This window comes from Seriola lalandi, unplaced genomic scaffold (assembly GCF_002814215.2).
Source record: "Seriola lalandi dorsalis isolate HSWRI2012SDOR001 ecotype SW California unplaced genomic scaffold, Sedor1 jcf7180002054580, whole genome shotgun sequence".
Classification (NCBI taxonomy): Eukaryota; Metazoa; Chordata; class Actinopteri; order Carangiformes; family Carangidae; genus Seriola; species Seriola lalandi.
Window position 1 is genome coordinate 1,168,795 of NW_019525133.1, and position 12,634 is coordinate 1,181,428.

The window sequence follows — 12,634 nt, forward strand, 5'->3', positions numbered from 1 at the left end:
AGCACATGGCACAAGTACATGTAGCGCATCTCTATATCCATTTTTTGCTATTTTGACAAAAAACAGTCATTGCCCCAGATGCATGGTTCAAAAGAGTTGTACTTATTCTTTTAATTAATCATGGGAGTGTTTTGGTGTAACATGCGATAAACTAACCAGAGTGCAGGTAGCACTTGCACCTTAGTGGATTGCTAATATGATGGCGCAGTGTTTCCCACAGAATTAGATTCTATTTGTGGTGAGTTGATGATTCATTTTGAAACTGCGGTGGACCAATATAGTCTAGGTGATGAAAGGGAAACACAGTGGCGGATTTACCAGGTAGTAAGAGAGAATGCTTCTCTGCAGAGCCTCATTTATGTCTACGACACATCCACAAACACACAAGATAGCTATGCGCCAACAACACGCCTGAGCCCACCTAATTTTAAGCAGTCACATTGTAGTTGTGGTTTTTCTGTAACTTTATTGTAACATCATTTTTGGAATGCAATTAATTGTACTAAGCATCATTTTAATAGAATGATGATATGTACATAATTAAAGGCAATGTACCACAGAATGTGAAGTGCACACATTAAGTCAAATAGTAAATATATCTTACAGTTGGTGAGTAAATATACTTGCAAGCTGACGATTTCTTGTGAATTCATGGAGACTGATGTACGCTAACTGTTCCCTGCTGTGGTTTCAGATCACCTTTTGGCAATTGCAATTAGACAGGCATCGACTGAAAATGTCCAAAGTGGCAGAGAGGTGAGTGATGTTCTTTCTGTCTTTATTCAGTTTAGCCATCGATCTGTTTATTGAGCTGTTAAACAATCTAACATGGCGTGGAATTAAGAGCTCCGACGACCTTGAGGAGTGATTGGGCCCAGACAATGCCCTCTGTGAGCGTTAGCACCGACAATGCCAGATGGAGTGCACCCAAAGCATCAGCTTGTCATTTCCTTTGTTGAAGGAAGGGTGCATTCAGCAAAGGGTTGTGTATTATTGTGCCCCAATACAAGGGTCGGTTTCTCTTGTCAAGACTCTGCCTTTTATTTCAATTTCAAGTGTTTGCTCTCAAGAGGATTTCACTTCTCCTTTTGTCAGTTGAAGCTCACAAATAACTGAATCATAATGACTCAGAAAGATGTGGAGCATAATTCCACCAGATGTGATCACTAGACCATATGTCAGATTTCTACCAGTGATGCAAACTGATGCCGTTCATATGTTCTGTGTTGTTTTCTCAAAAAACAGTTTGCTGGGCTACACAGAGCAGTATGTTGAATACGACCCTTTCCTCACGCCTCCAGATCCATCCAACCCCTGGATCTCAGATGACACCACACTCTGGGAGCTCGAAGCCAGGTGGGTATACTGTATTTGTATGTGTGTATTACTGCACACTTACCTTATCTGTGAAAGATGTGTTGCATTTTTGTGTGTCGTCTTCCAGTAAGGAGCCAGGCCAGCAGAGAGTAAAGAGGTGGGCTTTTGGCATCGATGAGGTTCTCAAAGATCCTGTGGGGAGAGAGCAGTTCCTCAAGTTCCTGGAGTCCGAGTTCAGCTCAGAGAATCTCAGGTACGTCATGAAATACACACACACACACACACACACAATAAATACACCTGGTTTTAGTAACTTAAGAGAGCAATGTGTTTCCGTAAATTCATTCATTAGATGCTTAATCTCACCTTAAAGGCCCAATCTGTATTTTACTACATAAATATGAAGGATATTCATATGCGCATTAGAGTTTGATACATATGGGACTGTTTTACTGCCATGTTTACCCTACAGTGATCTAAGTACATTTCTCTATTACATGAACAATTCTGCATTCATAATATTTTGAAGTAAAAATTCAGAATTTCTATCAGCAAAGTTGATTTAAACTATCAAAAGTAAAATAATTATTTTATAATAAAAGGCAAGTATATATTACATCATTTTATTATTTGATTGACTAATGACTCCTAAGCAGCATTTTAATGTTATTGTTGGTCAAGATAGAGATGCACCGATCGATCAGCCGGCGATTGGAAAAGGCAGGTTTTCAGCTGATCAGTGACAGATAATATCAAAAATACATTCAAGCGCCGCACGATGGTTCATGTTGCAAACACAACAGCCACAACTTAACACACACACACACACACACACACACACACACACACACACACACACACAGAGCTACACGCATACAACATGCCGTCCACGTGGAGTTTCTTTGGAGTGAAGAGGACACACGGTTTGAAAAAACCTGGTAAACCAAAGTAACAACAAGTGGAGGAACAACGACGAAAACATTCCGAACAGCAAACTTTAGCAGACACTTTTCCTGCTGAACATGTCCAGCGTCAAGGAGCTAGCAAAGGCAAAGCGGCTAAAAGTTACCTGCCACACCGCTAACCTCACCTGTGCTTGACGGCTACCTGCTGAACTGCTGCGCGCATGCGTCCTTCCACACCGCGTCTCGGTGAGAAATGGCCGTCAATACTAATAATAGTCATCCATGATGAGCGATCTGAAAGTTGGAAACAGAAAGCATTCACGTGATTTTTGTTAACCCTTGTTCAGAGATAGATAGATAGATAGATAGATAGATAGATAGATAGATAGATAGATAGATAGATAGATAGATAGAGAATTAAAGACAATGCGACTATTAAAGAAAAGTTGCAAAATCTTTGTGTAGCTGCCAATTATAGTTTATATTATAGAAAAAGAAAATCAGAATCAAGAAAATCCAAGAATATATTTCTGCGTATCTCTAATTTTACTACTTGGGTGTAAATGCCTTGGGTAGTTTACTCCGTAACATTGAACATTGCATCATATTCATAAAATTATCATATATTTCATATTTCATGTTTTAATCTGCAAAGCAACCAGTAACAACAGCTCTCAAATAACTGTAGTAAAAATATCATCCTCTGAAATATAATGGAATAAAAATGTATAGTAGCATAAACTGGAAATACTCAGGTGAAGTACCTCAGTACTTGAGTAAATGTACTTAATTACTTTCTACCACTGCCTGTCAGTCAGAGTAGCAGACTGGATTATGGACTGTGCCTTTAACCGTGAGTAAATTGTAGCAGTATGTACTGCTACATAATCCTAACCCTTACAGCTGCCTGGCTGTTTGCAAATTGCAACCTCAACCACAATCCAAGTCTTAAGCCTAAAATAAATGGTTAAATTTAATGGGAGCAGCTTTTTTGTTCCCACATGGGATCTCACAATGTGACTGTGTTAACAGATATTTTTGCCACAACGTGATTAGTACAAGCGCGCACACACATGAATGCACACGTGAGAGACTGTGGAGGATTTAATTCACACTTTGCTGTGCCCCCCCGACACACACATACTATTGAGATGATTGCATACACTATGAGAAACACTGACAGAAACATACAGTATATGCATCGCAGGACTCCCACTTTACATGGCCATAAGGTTCTCCTGGAATAAATAAACACCAGTGTTCTATGAATTCTCTGATAATGAGAGACATGACCAATATTATCTCACTTGAACGGGTTTTTACTGGCAGTACAAATGCTCACATAATTAAAGGTATGCTTTCATGTCAACAACAACATGGAAGCTAGCAGCTATCACTCTTACTAATGGGGTCATTGTTTTTTCCTATATATAAGAAGTACCCTACAATAATAAAGTTTCATGTTAGCAGAGAGAGCTGGTGACAGTAGCTTTTTTAAAAAATATGCACAACAGCATCTGTGGCTAGAATAACACAGGTGGGCAGGAATATTATGTTAATCTGTTTATTCATGGTAACAGGAATACTGCAGAGTATTAAAGGTGCATGCAAACAGCTAAATATGAACAGAGTAACGACTGTGCAGGATGGCTCCTTTGCTCCCTCTCATGGTAGATGTCTGTGTTGTCTCTACCCAGCACTCTCTATAAGGCCACTTTAATTGAATGTAATTGAATAAGTTGAGCATTGTTTTCCCTCTCCTGTAACTGAATGTATGTATTGCTGACAAAAAACATGCTGCAATTCATGGACCTATTTAATTTTAATTATAAACCTTAACTTTTTTAAATTAAGCTTGGTTCTATGCCCCTCCACTATTTATAGTCCGTCTCTGCTGAAGTGTCTTTAAGTAAGGCAAGCATTGAAATTATTCTTGCTGCAGTTACTGTTGCACATTTCTTACCATGTGTCTTTTTCCTCTGTGATGACAAGACGATGGAACAAACTCTTAAATGTAAAATGTGTAAAATGGAAAGGCGATGCGCCTAAAATTAGTTACTGAATTATTAATAGTACCCTGTGTGCTGTACAGACTGCAGTTTGCAAGTTTAAAAAAAAAAAACCCTCAAAGGTATTGTAGCGACTAAGGGCCTAATATTGCACCAATCAGAATCTCAGCTCCAGCACCTCCAATAAGCCTTTATTAAGTGAGCCATGACTGATCTTTTTATATTGACCATTAGGTCCGTTGCCTTTTCTTAACAGAGTTTGGGTCATTTATGTAGAAAATAAAGCCTGCAGTAGATCTAGGCCTAAGAATATGCATTTTGATCTTAGACAGCTCAACTGTAAATGATATATTCATTCATTCGTATTACTTGTATGTATGCATATCAGAAGACTTATGGTGTTTATTATGTTAAATCCTAATGTCATATATCCCTTGAAAATCTGCTGAGGGAACCCAGAACTGAGCTGACTTCAAGGCTGATCCACAAAAAGTTGTCATCACTGGATTAGTTTGACTTCTGACTAAAAAAAATGAATACTCGTCTAATAAGTGTGGATCTGTTACATTTAGTTTCTTCTCAGCCATGAAAACTTTTAATAAGTTGTCCAGAGCTGCTATATTAAGATGCAACTATCTTATTGTTAACTTTGGTTCGTAGGTTCTGGCTAGCGGTCCAGGAACTAAAGAAACGTCCCATCAGAGAAGTTCCAACCCGGGTTCAGGAGATCTGGCAGGAGTTTCTGGCCCCCGGAGCGCCCAGTGCCATCAACGTGGACTCCAAGAGCTACGCCAAAACCACTCAGAATGTCAAAGATCCCGGACGCTACGCCTTTGAGGATGCACAGGTGACTGATTGATCGAAAGCAAATGATACAAATACATTAAATCACATTCATAGCTATTTTCTGTAGAGGTTTATATACAGTTTTACGCAGAGAAGTTCAACTTTTGTCTGGAAACATTGCTCGTGATCTAAACACTTCATCCTTCATACAACTGCAGCATCTTCTCTCCTGGCAATTCATGAATCACAGCTCTGCTTTGGTGCTCACTGGAATTTCTTTTCAGCACAATCTGATACTTGTCTGATGCTTTAATACATTATTTAATACATCATTATCATATTCTTTGTTTCTAAAACAGGAACACATCTACAAGTTGATGAAGAGTGATTCTTACAGCCGTTTCATCCGTTCCAGTGCCTACCAGGAGTTATTACAGGCCAAGAAGAAGGTAAAAAAACAGCCTGACTCAGAACACTGGATACATACGCATCTCAGTACATGCAGATGACAGTGCATGCTTACAACCTGTGTTGCTGTGTGTACATTCACTGGAGCTCCAGTCTTGGTGATGCTGAAACTTGCCCTCCTGGCGCCCGCAGTCATGCCTTTTCAAAGTCTGTTAAATCACACTTTAAGCCCATTCCCAGAAACCCACTCACATATTGAACAAGTGTGGAAATTTAACACTGATGTAATTCTGCTCACTAACTATATACAGACATTTTTGACCATTAAGGGGCAGAAAAATAGTCCTGAGATATGATCATTATTACGTAATGTTCGCAAACAGTTGGCAGATTTAGAACAACACCGGTGTCCCGATGGAGCTGTGACTCTGTTCCTTTGAGCTTGTCGTTTGGTCTCAGCTAACTCCTGAACAAAAGCTCGTCTGTCTTTAGCTGCAGAGTTGGATGTTTTCCCCAGTAGATTTAACACTCCAAGCAACGCCTTGAAATTACATGCAGTCGTTTGTGTTAATACCACAACTGTCGCTTAAAGCAGGCTCAAGTATATGTTTCCTACAAACATGCAATGTATCTGAAATGGATATAAAATCTATGAATTTCAGCGGTTTTTACGTGACAGAGTCGGTTAAAGGTGCGAACTAGAGAACATGTCAAACAAAGTGGCTCCTGCGTGTCAGCAATGCCAACGAGGGGCAGAGTGTGAATAGAAGGTATTAATAGAGTCTTGCTAAAGGTGTGGGTGATGGAATAGCTGATCGGGACTCCTGTCAGGCTTGTAGAAACCATTATGAATAGCAGAGACACGGAGTGTGTCATAACATGATGAATAATTCAGAATTACACAGGTGTATGTATGTGCTTAAAGCCTGCTCCGTCTCACGCCTCCTACACTTCCTCTGCTTGTCATTCTGGCTAAGGAAGATTTTATTTTTACTGGCAGGGATTTTAACAGGAAGAAGCAGCCAAATCTACGTCAGTTCCTAGGTGTACGTTATGTTTGTTTTCTTTCTCACATCAAAATAGCATGTGAATACAGTTCACTGGAAGTGACTCTTCACTATTTAGTCTCTTTTGATGCAGTTTTACCTTTTTGAATGGCTTTGTAACGATGGCGGAGTAATCCTCTGCACAGCACTAGAACGCCTTCACGTAATTATCCTTTTTTTGTCCCCACAGAAAAGTAAGAACTTGTTCTGAAGGCTGTTGCTTCCAGGTAATGTCCAATACAAAATGATACATACTGAACATTGGAATTTGGTTGTTGTAGTCTTAGTGATGCTGCCAACCACTGTGGATCTCTTGTGATAGCCACTAAATAAAAGTATTCACTTCCCCACCTGTCTGTTCCGCTCTCTTTTCTCTTCTCCCAGTGCAGGGAAAAACGACAGCATCAAAGAGGCTGACCAGTCGTGTGCCATCATGCTAAATTCAATGCCATCTCTCTCTCTGGGACATGGAGAGGGGGACCATCTCATCTCTTCATCATCATTGTCTGTCCATCCGCTCTAGGCTCAGCCGGGCGATGAGCCGGGCCGTCTGTTCGTCTGTTGTCCACCGGATGTTGCATGTCCATGGAGAGGACGCTCCTTCTTCTCTCTCCTCTTACAGTACCTGATATATTTCCAGTATTCTCAGAAGGGAGGCACTGCTGGACTTGTGAGGACACTGACAGACTGGCGAGATGAAAAATGCCATTGGAAAAAAGAAAAAAAAAATCGAATCCAGTATTCCAGTTCTTTCCATCGTAACTGCTGGATCAGAGCCCCCTCTCTCACTTCCAGCTCAAACAAATGATGTCAGAGAGAAAAAAAAAAAACACATAGAAAAAAAAAATAAAATGACAGCTTAAACTGATAAATCTAACCAATGTCATCGCTTTACATCTGAGGTCACAGATACTTTGTCACGCTATGGGAAGTGTTGTGCAGAATGAATATACAATATATATACATATATATATTCTGATTATTATTATGATTATGATTATTTATTGTGCATTTATTTTTGCTTTGAATTATTTTATTGCACTACAATAATTAGCACATATGGTTTTCATTGCACTTGTAAAGTCACATTCAAAATTACAAAAATGCTGTCTCCTGTCTTATGTAGAACATAATTCTTTGTTATTCTCTCCTGCATTTATTTTTATACCATATTTAAAGACACTTTTACTTACTTGTATTATTAAAGTTGGCCCTCTATCTGTTACTATGACCTGGTCTGAATGTGTTTTTTTTTTTTTTTTTTTAACTTCTTGGACACACAAAAGGCCACTATAACTAAGTGCAGCATTCATTCTTTCACACTTCTCCCTTCTACCACTAGAGGGTGATAAATTATTTGCTACAGCAGGGATCTGCCTCTTTTCAACTGGCTCCTCGTCAACACAGATCAGCAAAATGCACCACGGTACTTTGCAGACAAATGAAGTTTTGTCATGCAAAAATGTCATCATCCTCTGGTCTGTTGAAGGGGTTATTGTTCAGACTGTACCCATCTGAGGTTTTACAGGGTCTGTTGATGTCTCAGTGCTTTGATGGCAGAAGTGACATTCAGTGTTTTCAGTCTCTGTGCCCAGTGGTCAGCTTAGCAAGAGCCACAAAACAGACAAACATTATTGTCTCAGTTGCATCAAGGAATGCAAGTTGTGGCATTTTTCAAAGCATGCTGTTAGTGTGTCTGGATACATGCATGCAATGATTTATGGATCGGGGTTATGGCTTGTAATGTGATGTGGTTACAGTGTCAATGAAAGAGGATAATTTAGTTTTTTTTGGAGCAGATTATTGTTTCTATACATGGTGGCAAAATGTCTTACACTTCCTGAAAATGTAAATGCAAATGTCAAACACAGGGGAAGAGGAAAAGAATAAAAGAGGATAAAGGAGAAGCTGTCAGTTTGATAGGTTTGAAATATCATGGATGAGTGGGCATTACAACAAAGAGATATATATAAAAAAAAAAAAATCAGTAGGCAGACAGAGACAGACACAGGGAGAGACAGACTTAAATGAAAGAAGTGAAGCTTGGTTTGATTCTAACAATGACCAGGGCCAATAGGAAAAACCCTCCCAGTCTTGAGGAGGGAAGGGGTGGTGGGGATTCAAACTGAGGCAGGCTTTACAGTGAGTCGAACACTCTCAAAGACAGACTACAGGCAGTGTCCACAGCACTAAGATACGGGCTTACTGTGACGTAAACCTGGAGCTTTTCTCTTTAACCTGAAAACAAGAAGACGAGAAAGAGAGAGTCAGACAGAGAGAGAGGGAGTGAGACAGAGATACACATTTTCCAGGAAGATGGAAAACTGATCGTGTCCAAGACTTTGAATCTTTAGCAACGGGGGAAAAAAAAAAAACGGAGCAAGGACAAGCCTGAGGATACTACAGATTATGTTGCCATGGAAACCGAAACCTGGAAGCGGACGCAAGGACCACTGAAGGTGGACAACCATCCCTGACTGCATCCTCAACACATTACTGTCCCGCTGCGCACTGTGGTGAGAGGTACATAAACCATACTTTATGCTTGACTGAGATAACACTTATTTAACACTTAATCAAAAAAACACCCGTTCAACAGTTTTATACCTTGAGAGCAACTTTCTAGGGATGTTTTGAAATGTCAACTACCGTAACAAAGAGCATGTTACAAATTCCAAATTAATGTTTCATTCAAGAAAGTTGTTGATGCAGGATGATACACGTGGACATACAGTATAAATTACCTCACTTCATTGGCTGAATTTTCCTTTTAAACAACAGGATTTCAAAATACAAAGAAAAATGCTTTCAAGATGGACATTCTTGGCAGTGTGTGTTAGGGAACAGTGATTATATATATATTTATGAAAGTAGCATATGTCATTTGGGGTTACTGAGAAAAGTGTAGCTCAGTGAGTGCTGCTTTGGGATATCCCACGTGAGTGTGAGACCGAGTGACTCAGTGAGTCCGTGAATGACTAAGCGCAGAACCATGTCACTCGAACAGCAGTAGTTGAACTGCTACTTAGTATTTCTGCCAGCACTGATGGTTTGATTTCCACTGGGGCCACCCATAATAAAAAATGTACGCCTTTAAGGTAAGGTATTTTGGATAAAAGTGTCTACTAAATGACTATAATTAGTGGCTCGAGGTTCCAGGGAATTAGTGTTGTGAGTGAGAGAATTAGTGAGTGATGACAGCGTGTTGTACAGAGAGTCTCAGTGAGATTAAGAGTCAGTTTAGTTTTTCCAGTGAATGTGAAAAACGAGAGAATGAGAGATAATGATGTTCATGTACATGAGGAAAATGTATTCTGTGTGTACAAAATAATCACTATTCTTTTTCTCTGTTCATGTGTACAGGTGTAGATCCTTGTTTGTGTGTGTGTGTGTGTGTGTGTGTGTTCACTTTTGTATCATTACTGTATTTGTGTGTAGTCATGTGTATGTTGATGTGTATCCAAGATGGTGTGTGAACACATATATGTGTGTGTGTGTGTGTGTGTGTGTGTGTGTGTGTGTGTGTGTGTGTGTGTGTGTGTGTGTGTGTGTCTACAGTATGCGTGCGGTGAATGGTAGAGAGTTTGCCTTCTGATCCTTCTTACAGCTCCGGTGACTGCACCACCTTGTACAGTCCGCTCTGATGTCAAAGAGGATTTAGCGCACAGACACATTACAGTTTCTTTAGCAACAGAAAACTCTGCACAGTAAGCTTCTAAAGATAGTAAAACTGGTATTTGATAGACACCTTAACAGCATTCTTAAGATGTGAAGTTTTACGCTTATACGCCCGACCAAGTACTAAGAAAACACTCAGGAAAGCGGATTAAAATGGCAGTGAAATGCTGCAGTCTGTCCTGCTGTGATTACTTTTTTTTTCAACCAACAGAACATTCACCTTGCTTGGGAGCGAAATATGGCTTAAAAAAGCCGACTTTAAACACTTTAACATGCTGTGGCCTGTCGTTGCGCCAGTCATTGCAAACTCATGCTGTGCAGCCAAACATTGTTCAAACCCACATTATTTTAAATTCTAGTGGGGATCCTAAACTTTCCAAAGACACCAAATGATGCTCAAGACGTCTAGAATATTTCTATTTGATTGAATGGTAAACCCATAAAAGACATGGAGTCTTGGTCTCGGATGTTTCATCCATAAAACTCATATCGCTTCAGTGAAGCACTGGAACAAGCTGATACAGAGTATAAATGTGATACTGTCAGAGCGTGTGAAATAAGGCCATTTTAGCAACCTTAAAGCTACTTAAGGGGAAACAAAATGACAAAGCTCTATGTTAAAGGATTAAATAAACTCCACTTTAAGTGTAAGTGGAAGGTGGCGTTAATCACTGCAGCTTCATAAGAAGTCTCATCCTGATCTGGAATGAGAAACGCTGTACTATCATAGCATCTCTAATTGCCCCTCATCCACCACTAAAGCACTTTATGTTGCCGAGGCGAAGGAGTTGCCGTACATACTTGCCAGTACTTAGCTTGGAAAGCATTATATCTGGGCTGCTAGTCATTATCAAGATGGATTGTGGTGACAAAGGGCTGCCCAAACTGCCTAAAGCAGCCTCCTGGCAATGTTGGCATTAGACACATTTGCACAGAAAAGCCCCCGAAAGGAGCCCCCACCAACTCCCCAACTGTTAATGAGCCAACAGCCGAGCGTAGTTTGGGAAAATACAATCCGCAAATGCAGATAATGACATGGTTCCTCTTTGTGTAATTGGCTCCAAGTGAAAACATTTCATTTACCTCTTTCCCTCTTTCTCTCGCTCTCTATATCCTGTGTGTGTGTGTGTGTATGCTCGCATGTGTGTGGTCACGTATGGGTGTGTGCATACGTGCGTGTGTGTATGCGGCTGCCCGTGTGTGATTGAGGTTTGAGCTGCACGGTGAATTAAATGCAGTTCTACTGTAATTAACTGCACTTACCAGTCTGTGTATGAGACTTTCTGACGCACCAATAATTGAGGCATCAGGTTTTGTTTGTTTTAACCTGCCTTTGAAGACATGCTGGGAAGATGTTTCACAGGGTTTTGTGGAAGCACATCTGTGTGAACAAATTTCAAAGCCGTGACAGGACTTCTCGCTTCTTTTTTCAATTATTTAACAACTGAATATCTGAAATATTAAATATTTAACAGTCAGGCTTTCCTTTGACAATTTTGTTTTTCATTTCAATTTGAGATTTGAAAAAAAAAAAAAAAAAGAAAAGACCCATTGTTGTGCAGACAGAAAACATTACCATGGTATTATAATGCCATTCTGAAAAACAAAACATAACAAGTTCCCACTGATGATAATAGCTGTTTTCAGGAAGGCTTGTGTCTAGCTCAGCAGTCTCTCTGGTATTTGTAATTTCATTATAGGTCTGAATTTTGGAACCAAGGTCTGCCACAGTTCAGCGAAGCATATCCCCCAAGTATTTGTGGTTCTGGTAAAACATAAAGCTGTGTTTGTGGACAATATTAGTGTTTAGCAGACAGAAAGGTCCGGTTCAGTTCTGTCTCAGCATTAACACACAAAACCACAGTCTCCTTCCGTCTGCGGGGCTCTGTGATGATTAGTGCTGTGCGTCAGGGAGACACACACAGATAGAGTGACAGAGAGAGACAGATGAGGAGAGAGAGAGAAATAAAGAGGCAAACAGCTTGTGGAGAGATATACAGTTAATGGAAGGAGGGCATATTCTCCACATGAAGCCCAAGTGAGGCTGGTTTTGTTTCCCAGTAGGTCATCTGTCCCAAACCTCACCATCTTCTCCCCCTTTCCTTCTATCTTCTATAACCTCAACCACTAACCACCCACCCATCCACCTCAGCGCTCCCCCCAAAGCCCCTGAATCCCTACCCCAAAACCGCAATTTGTCTTGCTGCAGAGATTGATGAAGATAGCTTGGCAGGGTCAGCACTATCATACTTAGGCCGGGTTTGGGAGTGGAGAGGTAGCGCGGCGGCTGACTGTATAGGCCATCCGTCATGCCCTATGTACACAGTCGGTCAGGTCATCCCTCCAGAGTCCCTGGGGCTTTTGCAGACTGTAGCTCTCCAAAGTTACAGGGCGCCTCTTTAAACGATGGATGGAGGGGAACAGAGAACAAGAGCCTGCCTGCACACAGAAGCATGTGGGGGGGGGGGGGGGAGGGGGGGGGGGG

General features: G+C 40.6%; 2 protein-coding genes across 3 annotated transcripts in view; both read left to right on the forward strand.

The window, feature by feature from the left end:
* rgs7a (regulator of G protein signaling 7a) overlaps window positions 1-7,702 on the forward strand; it is a 51,684-nt gene extending 43,982 nt beyond the window's left edge. Inside the window, exons 12-18 of one of the 2 annotated variants that reach the window (XM_023418127.2) lie at window positions 695-756; window positions 1,246-1,356; window positions 1,445-1,570; window positions 4,892-5,078; window positions 5,377-5,466; window positions 6,662-6,698; window positions 6,856-7,702. In XM_023418127.2, the coding sequence (XP_023273895.1) occupies window positions 695-756; window positions 1,246-1,356; window positions 1,445-1,570; window positions 4,892-5,078; window positions 5,377-5,466; window positions 6,662-6,682 (597 nt within the window). In that variant the 3' untranslated portion in view covers window positions 6,683-6,698; window positions 6,856-7,702. The remainder of the gene's footprint in view (window positions 1-694; window positions 757-1,245; window positions 1,357-1,444; window positions 1,571-4,891; window positions 5,079-5,376; window positions 5,467-6,661; window positions 6,699-6,855) is intronic. The other variant, XM_023418128.2, reaches the window with a different exon arrangement.
* An 865-nt stretch (window positions 7,703-8,567) lies between these two features.
* The window catches only part of grem2a (gremlin 2, DAN family BMP antagonist a), a 6,960-nt gene continuing 2,893 nt past the window's right edge, over window positions 8,568-12,634 (forward strand). Inside the window, exon 1 of the mRNA XM_023418050.2 lies at window positions 8,568-8,994. The gene's annotated coding sequence lies outside the window, so the exon portion shown is untranslated. The remainder of the gene's footprint in view (window positions 8,995-12,634) is intronic.